Source organism: Carya illinoinensis, chromosome 10 (genome assembly GCF_018687715.1).
Source record: "Carya illinoinensis cultivar Pawnee chromosome 10, C.illinoinensisPawnee_v1, whole genome shotgun sequence".
Taxonomy (NCBI): Eukaryota; Viridiplantae; Streptophyta; class Magnoliopsida; order Fagales; family Juglandaceae; genus Carya; species Carya illinoinensis.
The window spans coordinates 22,236,076-22,245,489 of record NC_056761.1 but is presented as its reverse complement, the minus strand read 5'-3'; the positions used below and the strand labels follow the sequence as shown (position 1 = coordinate 22,245,489).

Below are 9,414 nucleotides of genomic sequence, written 5' to 3'. Positions count from 1 at the left end.
TATATATATAAACATATATTTATGTATTTGTATATATAAATATTTATGTTTATATATATAATATATATATATAGGTGAGGGCGGGGCGGGGTTGGGCCCTCCCCGCCCCCCGCCCTCGCTAGGGGGACTAGATGCGGGGCTGGGGCCCCCGCCTCGGCCCATGCGGGGGCGGGGCAACGGGGTGTGGGGCTCCGTTGCCCACCCCTACTTTTAAAACACATCATCAAGGCTCAGCACGTAAATCGAAACTTGTAATTATAGAAGAAAGAATAAGCGGGTTATTACAGCCAAATTATGCATCCATCAGTTTTGATGCCGATGAATTTTTTGAACTGTCCAGTTTTGTAAACCCTTTAATATATTTGTAATGGTTGAAATGGTGTTGAAGATGGTACAATCTGAAGTTAATGAAGAGTTACGTTTGTGACCACTTGACTATCTCCTTCAATAAGTATATCTGAAAGGTGCCGAGAAGATGCTTCCTCAATTGCTAGTTTTGCTACCATTGCTTCACCATAGGTAGGGTTAACATAATCTATCTGTTGGGTTGCTGTAAAATAATAGAGTTTTGCTACAGGTACCCGGCGTTGGGTACCTTTGGAGTAACCGGCTGACTTTATTTAAAAAAAAAAAACATAACAAAATAAAAATAAACCAGTTGAAGAAGAGAAAGGAGAGAGTACCGTCTTGGGGAGAGAGAGAGCACGGGCAGTCTGAGAGAGAGAGTGTCGTTTGAGAGAGACAGAGAGAAAGCTTGCAGTCTGCTATCGTGGGGAGATGAAGGGAGAAGCAGCTCTGTTTTCCCCCATGGCCTTTGCAGTAGTTGCGCTTGGCTGATGAGAAAATTTTCAGATTCTAATGATATTTGGATATCGAGTTTTTCTAAATTTCCCGTCATGGATATCGAGTCTTTCTAAATTTCCCGTCATTTAGAACCTTGAAAGACCAAAAGTTTTCATCAACTCGTGTGCGAATCAAGTGAGAACAAAGAAACCTATAATTTCTTATTGAGTAATTTTTCCGTGGTTGTGAATGTTTGCATATTTTGAATGCCTGCAAATGATTTCAAAGGTTTTTTTGTCTCACTCTACAAATGTTTGCACGTTTTAGTTTCTCTGGTAAGAATTTGACATCTATGGTATAGAAAGAAGTTTATTTGCTACTTTGTGTCATTTTACTGTGATAATCCTCTTGAATGTGGTTTAATTTTGAGAATATTCAGAGTTTGTGAGTTGTTGGGTTTTCAACCTCACTTTTGCAGAGAATGGTCTTTTCGTTAACATTGTTTCTTGTCACTTTTGTCCGAAGTGCTAACTTATTTGTAGATAATTTGTCTGTGAGAAGACGAAGTCGAGAAGAAGATGAGAAGACGAACCTATTTTTGTGGGTAGTTGAAGGGAGAAGCAACTCTATTTTCGTGGATATATGAAAGGAGAAGCAAGGGAGAAGCAGAGTGTTCGACGAAGGGAAGGAAAGGAACAGCAAAGCCTCAGTGATTTTGATGTATATGAAATGCAGCATTTATTTATACACGTGGAGGAACGGGTACGCGGCGTGTCCCCTTCGGCGTGTGCAAGAAGCATTTTTCAAAATAATATCCCCCAAGTTTGATCTGCTGATTGCAGCTGTAGTTGATCCATGATTCCTTATTGCAAAATTGTAGGACAAGGAGTATTGGCTTGCTAGAGGTGGGATCCATTCAGGTAAGATGGTTGATGGTTGAGTCTTGGTCTTCCACATGAGCTGATGTTCTTTGAAGATTTTGATCACATAATTCGTGAAAGGGTTGGGTGCCCGGCAAGGGTGGTTATGGATAACACGGTTTCTTAAAAACTCTAAAGAATCCATTGCTATTATTGCAAATAGCTGGAAGTTGTGAGAAATCTCTTTATCAAATAGTTTGGATGGGTCTAGAGTTTATTTTCAACCATTCTCTTGGAGGTTGTGCTACAAATGAAGAGAGGTTTAGTGGCCAGGGAGATAGTCTCTAGAGGATTTTTAAATGAGCACACCTGAGGAATAAGTGGTCTGTGGTTTCTTCTTATGTTTGACAAAGCGAGCAAAGGGTGTTTTCCTCTAAGAGAGCTAAAGGAGATTTTAATCTTGCCCTGGTTGGAAGTATGTTGGAAATGATTTTCTAGAGAAACGATTTGAGTCTATCTTGTATTTTGATTTTCTATAGTTTTTTCCAATCTTGCTTCGAGAAAAAATGGCTATTGACTGGATGGGTATTTCTTTGTGAGATGATAAAGTCATAGATTGATTTCACAAAGAAGTTGCCAGATGTATGGTTGATCCAGATTGGTTTATTAGACATTTGAGGATGATATGCTTGTGGTAAGTGAATTCTTGAGATTTCTAATGCACTTTCTGGTTGGAATAAAGTAGCTAGAAGGATGTCATTTCATCTAGGAGGTTACTTTAACATTAGTTTAGAGACAGTTAAATCTTGATCAAGAGGAATGGAACTGTCTTTGGGAGATGGTTTGAAATTTTGCAGGGTTGGAACCCATGGATCTTTCCAGACTTTTGTTCTAGTTCCATTAACAATCTGGTGGCAGAAATTGGCTTGGATGAGAGGTTTGCTTTTGAGTATATTTTTCCAAAGCCATGAATCAGATTTCTTTGGTGTAACTTTTAAAAAGGAATATATGTTTTCAAGTACCTTGAAGATAGAAATTGAAGACACATACTTGGTGCTTTCACAGTGAGCTCCAAACTATTTTAGAAATGAGTGCAGAATTAAAATCAGCTGACTGTCTTATTCCTAGACCACCTTTGGATTTTGGTTGACAAATGGTGTTACGGAAGTTTAGCTCCAAGGCATTAACTTTCTATTTTTACTGCTTTTCAAATAAGGGAATTGAGGCATTGACTTGCCTTATTTTTATGTAATCAATTAGCTATGATTTTGGTAAGTTTGGTATTTTTTTGGATAATACCACCTGAGACAAAAGTTGTTTGGAAAAGAGAGATGATGACTGGGATTATGGACTTCATACGGTTGGCCATAATTTTTTAGATGATTTTGTAGCAAACATTTGCTAAGCTAATAGGTCTTAACTGATGCACAAAAATTGGGGATTGAGTCTTTGGAAGCAAGGCTATATGGGTATGGTTCATTTCTTTGAGAAGCTAGCCATTTTGGAAGAATTTTTTGATTGCTTTTATCATGTCATGTTGGACTACTTCTCAATAGAACTTATAGATCAATCCAATAAAGCCATCTGAACTAGGAGCTTTGGATAATGGAGTATTTTAGATGGCATCCAGTGCCATTAATCTTTACCTATAGGCTGACATTATGTTTGGTGGGTAAATCCTTTACAACTCCTTTCTCAAGCCAAAAAAAAAAAAAAAAAAAAAAAATGATAAAAAAGGACATTCACCAATCAAGTTTGGATGTGTCACTTTTCAAAAGACCATCAGTCACATTTAGGGTCCTGTTTGATTACACAGATTAGATGTAATGAGATGAGATGTTTTAAATAGTAATGAATAAAATATTATTATAATATAATTTTTAAATATTAATTTTATATTGAAATTTGAAAAAATTAGATGTTTATTATATTTTATATAAAAATTAAAAAAAATTATAATAATGAGTTAAATTGAGATGAAATGAGATAAAATTTTTAATTAAAAAAAGTTATTTTGCCACCTGGACGGTACTGCACTGTACCACTTCGGAAAAAAAATATTTTTTTTTAATTTTTTTACTTAGTGATTAAGAAAGTAATTTTAAGTATATTAATATATTTTTTTATTTAATAATTAAGAAAGTGATTAAAAAATTATAAAAAAAATTAAAAAAAATTGTACTGGACGATAAGCCCCGCGGTAAGGATGAGGCGGGGAGTAGCCTTTTTTTAATTTTAATTAACCAAAGAAGGCCCGGCTATACGTTACGCATCTTTTCCTTCTTTTGGATACGCCAAATCATAACGAGGGTACTATTGTCCCAAAAAAAAATTGAAACGCGCTTCTGAATCTTGTCAGGCGTCAGTATGAACTACTGCACAATACATTCCTTACCATGATCAACGTACGTCATCTCACTCTCGACTACGAATGACGCCTCGCTTTTTCAAAATATTACAAAAGCACCAGTCCCATTACCTAATGTACCCTTGTCAACGTCCAAAACTACATTTATGCCCTCTACAAAAGTCGTACAAGTATAGGCGTATCTTCGATGTATATATTTTGCTCCGACTTCTTAATTGTTCTTCCTATTCCAAATCCGATTCTTAAGGTAGCCGACGACGTGCCACAGCCTCTATTAATCCAACATTATCCAAACACCCATTATTCTTCATTATTTTGACTAACCACCAAAGACTTCTGCTGAGTCAGCAGCCCAAAACATATGCGAATCACCTGCACATCCTAATCCCTCCAAGTAATACGTGACGTGTAGACATTTAAGTCTGACCAACGGTATTTCCTTTCCAATACTAATGACCATTTATTTTATTCCTTCTAAAAATAAAAGGAAAACTTTATAAATGTTTACTAATTTAAAAAAAACTAATGTTTTAGCTACAAATATGTTTTATATAAATAAATTTAAAAATTCATCTGACTTGATATAATAAGTTAAAATGTAAATATATTTTTATTATAAAATAAATCTTAACATATTATATAAAATTATATCAATTTGTTAGTTTATTTTTATAAAATATTTTAACGACAGTAATACTTACATTTGGGTTTTTATGAAATGATCAGAGGCTGCAAAATTAAGGAAAAATTAAGTATTTTGATCCAGTGTCACAACTTTAAAGAAATATAGATAAACATCAAGGAATTTCATTATTTTTTTTAAGTAAATATTTTGGATAATTCGGAGAGATCTAAATAGCATTTAATGCTTCTCGGAATATCGACGGGTAACATTTAATGCTTCAACTAAGAACTACGTTAATTGTATATCTACTTCTTCTATTTATAGACAATATTCAGATAAAATTTCAAGATATTCGATTAATAGATATTTTATATATGGATGTTTGTGATTATACGCTGATTCGTATGTAAGGATTTAATATGATTGACAGCTCAAGGGTTCTGCAAAATAAAGTAATTGTTAAATCTTTTAATCAGCCAAGAAATTAATAAAAAAAAAAAAGACTTGTCGCTGACTCTCTCTATATATACAGAAGCCTCAAGCAGCCTAAAGCTCTATGTCTATCTTGTTCATCTTGGCCTACGCGTTTCCATTCGTTATTACTGTCGACAGAGCTGTAGCTAGATTCCTTTCTTTGTTTTCATCTTCTTCCTCGCTGCCTTTGAGCCTTTCTCCTTTCAGTTTTGACGTGAAAATACATTAAAGATGCCTGCCGTCGGAGGGATTCCAGCGGGTGGTGTACCCGGCAGGGAGTACCCTGGCAAACTCACTCCCTTTGTGACTGTAACTTGTATCATCGCAGCCATGGGGGGCTTGATTTTCGGTTATGATATTGGAATTTCAGGTAAATAATAAGCGCTACTAGTCGGAATCCTAGAAAGAAAAGTTTGATTAGTAGTTTAAAAGTGTTTGATATTTTCTAAATCATGATTATGTGCTGATGGGTTGTTTTTGTTTTTGTATTTTTGGATTCTTGACAGGTGGAGTCACGTCAATGGACCCTTTCTTAAAGAAGTTCTTCCCGTCGGTGTACCGGAAGAAGCATGAAAACACGTCCACCAACCAGTACTGCCAGTATGACAGTGAGAAGCTGACAATGTTCACGTCGTCGCTGTATTTAGCTGCTCTGCTTTCATCGATCGTGGCGTCCACTGTGACGCGTAAATTCGGTCGCAAGTTGTCCATGCTATTTGGAGGCGTGCTCTTTTGCGCTGGTGCCATCCTCAATGGCTTTGCACAAGCCGTCTGGATGCTTATCGTTGGCCGAATGTTACTCGGTTTCGGTATTGGGTTTGCCAATCAGGTACTTTTTTTCTCCTTTTCCTGATCTGGGTTATCATTTTGAAGGAGAGTAATTTCTTCTGTATTTATCGCTGTTTCGGATCTAGTTTGTTTTTGTGGTGTTGTTTTGGTTCAGTGAACATTGTTGGGAGGGCAAGACCAAAAAAGTTGTCTGAAAACAGAATGGCACATAATGGTTTATTTCTTTTGTTGTACTGAAATGTGTTTTCACTTTTCTATTTTTTTATTTTAATTTTTGAGGTCTTGTAGATAAAACTGGGATTTTATTTGTGTTCTTCAGAATTGCGGAAACTGTACTTTTTTCTTTCAAATCTTGCTTTATAGATTTGCAAGGTTTTCAAGTAAATAACAAGTGCTGACAAGATGAGACTATGGCTTGGAATATGACGAAAATATTTCTCTGGTTCAAAGTTGTTTCTGATCCAGATTTTTGGCTCTAGGTTCTATTTGTTTGATTGTTTGTTTTCTTGCTGTAGAGATACTAGCTTCCTCTACTCAACTCTGCTTCTCTACTCTGTTCTCAGTTTTTCTGAGTCTCTTTTTAATATATATAAAATAAGTAGAAGTGTACTGTTTGGTGTCCGAGAAATGTCATAAAAGAAAAGATGAACACGGTTCTTCACTCCTCTGAAACCGAAGCAAAGAAATTAAAAGAAAAGAAAGGGGCGCCCAAAGGGGCAGTGGTAATGAGAGAAGAAGCGATTGGAGAAGTAGAATATTTTGTTCTTACGCTTATTTTTCCACAAAGTCATGATGATACGCCATATTTTTATTTGCAATCGTTATCGCGTCCTTTTCTTTTCTTGTTTGACTGTCATAAATAATTAGGATTTTTGTTTTTCCAAGAGGCATGACAACTTGGCAACAGCGTGTGGCCCCTCCGAGGGCGACATGCTTGTTTCATTTTAGTTATTCCCATCTGATTGTCATCTACTTATTACGAAATTAAAGTATTCGTTTTTATGTTAATTTGATTTTGTTTTTTGTTTTTTTGTTTTTCTCTGTAATTACAGTCGGTACCGCTCTACCTCTCTGAGATGGCACCCTACAAGTTCAGAGGAGCTTTAAACATTGGCTTCCAGTTATCTATCACGGTTGGTATCCTTATTGCCAATGTGTTGAATTACTTCTTTGCTAAGATCAAGGGTGGGTGGGGTTGGCGCTTGAGCTTGGGTGGGGCCATGGTCCCTGCCCTCATAATCACGGTTGGATCACTAGTCCTTCCTGATACCCCCAACTCTATGATTGAGCGTGGCAAACATGACGAGGCCAAGAAGAAACTCATAAGGATTAGGGGTGTTGAGGATGTTGAGGAAGAGTTCAGTGACCTTGTTGCTGCTAGTGAAGCATCAAAGCTTGTGGAGCACCCTTGGAGAAACTTGTTGCAAAGAAAATATAGACCCCACCTCTCTATGGCTATCCTAATTCCCTTCTTTCAGCAACTCACTGGAATCAATGTGATCATGTTCTATGCACCTGTTTTGTTTGACACCATTGGATTCGGAAGCGACGCTTCCCTCATGTCGGCTGTGATTACCGGAATTGTTAATGTTGGTGCTACTCTGGTATCCATTTATGGTGTTGATAAATGGGGAAGGAGATTTCTTTTCCTTGAGGGTGGAATTCAAATGCTCATTTGCCAGGTACCTCATTTATTCATCAAAATCTTATATTTTTTGGGGCGCATTGGTGATAAGATTTCTTTTTACCCAAGTTTGTTTGGTTTCTACATTTCTGCAGGGTGTTGTTACAGCTGCAATTGCTGCTAAATTTGGAGTGGATGGAAATCCTGGTGAGTTGCCCAAGTGGTATGCCATTGTCGTGGTGCTTTTCATTTGCATCTATGTTGCGGGATTTGCATGGTCTTGGGGTCCCCTTGGCTGGTTGGTGCCTAGTGAAATTTTCCCTCTTGAAATCCGATCTGCTGCTCAGAGTGTCAACGTGTCTGTGAACATGATATTCACATTTATCATTGCTCAAGCCTTCTTATCAATGCTTTGCCACATGAAGTTCGGGTTGTTTCTCTTCTTTGCCTTCTTCGTGTTGGTGATGACCATCTTTGTGTACTTCTTCTTGCCTGAAACTAAGAATATCCCAATTGAAGAGATGGGCAGGGTTTGGAAGACCCACTGGTACTGGTCCAGATTCGTGAGTGAGGATGAGTACCCTAGCGTCCAGATGGGTATGGCGGCAACGGAGGGTATAAAAAACGTGTGATAGGAGGCTTGGGTCCATCTGATTCTTCCTCTGTTTTTAGTTCAATCTTTGGGTAGCAGTACATACTATTTGGTTGTCAAGTCTATATTATATGGGTTTGTCTCAATTTACAAGTGCTCTTCAGTTGCTCAAAAAGAAAATTGACATTCAAGTCAATATTAGCTCAATTATGTTAAGTGGACAATGTGTTCAGGCTTACTGCTTTCAACATATTATCTTGGTTAACTGTTTCTTTAGTTTCTTTTTGGCCATCAATAGCACAGAATGTTTATTTTTGAATTTAAACCTCCGTGAGGCTGATTTGGATTTTCCGGGGACAGCCGAGAAATGCAGCACGTTACTAAAATATAAACTTGGAAGAGTCCATTTTTCTACCGGTTGACTAAAATGCTACCAAACGCCACCTGCAACTTGGCGCCATGTCGGCTTCTTATTTTGACAAGGTCACGTTCTAAATAAGGCCAAATCGACATCCTTTTCTCCAATTTATATTCTATTGGAAGATATAAGCTTATGATTTGCCCAAGATCATATCTTCGTTGTCCAAGATAATAATTACATTGAACATTTAATAAGCCAACATAAATTTCCTTTTACCAATTAGACAACCATCCAACATTCCAACTATCCAAAATAATAATTGCATGCATATCAATTTAAAAGAATTACGATTTCCATTTGACGTTTGGATATACAGTTTAAATAAAATGAAATGAGATATGTTAAATTGTAGTAAAATTTTTGAATTAAGATAAGATGAAATAGTTTATAAAAAAAAAAAGTGTTTTTGGATAATAAGATGAGATTAAATAGTTTTTAATTTTTAGAATTCGAAAAAAGTGTGGGTCTCAGTATTTAAATTTTTAGTTGAATTGTGTACTGTTTACTATCAGATTTCAATATTCATGCACTGTTCATTATTGTTATTTAAGTTGATGTTTTTAAAATTTATAGATAAAATATAGTATGTTTGGATGAGGAAAATTAGTGTACAATATCATGTATCCAAACCAAGCCTAAATTCCTTATATTTTAGATAAAGTGGCGACGTCTATCAACATAATTTGCTCTTTCCTTTTTAACCGCTCATTTTCAGCCTTCTTCTCAACTTTAAACTTTGCAAATTGAATCCTTTGCCTTAATAACCTAATTCTCTCGTCCCTCATGGAATATAATATGCTCTTCACTTGTTTGTTTAAAATGTAGTTTTGTTCCTTAAGAAGAATTCTCTCTCTTGGCGATGTGATTCCTCAAGATGA

At 36.4% G+C, this 9,414-nt stretch overlaps 1 protein-coding gene across 1 annotated transcript; it reads left to right on the top strand.

The window, feature by feature from the left end:
* Window positions 1–5,180: 5,180 nt before the first annotated feature.
* LOC122279573 (sugar carrier protein C-like) lies at window positions 5,181–8,391 on the top strand. The gene is made up of 4 exons (XM_043090269.1): window positions 5,181–5,480; window positions 5,617–5,939; window positions 6,952–7,581; window positions 7,679–8,391. The coding sequence occupies exons 1-4, from the start codon at window positions 5,342–5,344 to the stop codon at window positions 8,153–8,155; spliced, it is 1,569 nt and encodes a 522-aa protein (XP_042946203.1). The 5' UTR covers window positions 5,181–5,341; the 3' UTR covers window positions 8,156–8,391.
* The last annotated feature ends 1,023 nt before the right edge of the window (window positions 8,392–9,414 follow it).

Bases quoted from the DNA above. Each gene is read 5' to 3' on its own strand.
- LOC122279573 (XM_043090269.1), top strand. From the start codon at position 5,342: ATGCCTGCCGTCGGAGGGATTCCAGCGGGTGGTGTACCCGGCAGGGAG. The intron at 5,481-5,616 runs GTAAATAATAAG...GATTCTTGACAG, and splicing joins TTATGATATTGGAATTTCAG to GTGGAGTCACGTCAATGGAC. The intron at 7,582-7,678 runs GTACCTCATTTA...ACATTTCTGCAG, and splicing joins TTCAAATGCTCATTTGCCAG to GGTGTTGTTACAGCTGCAAT.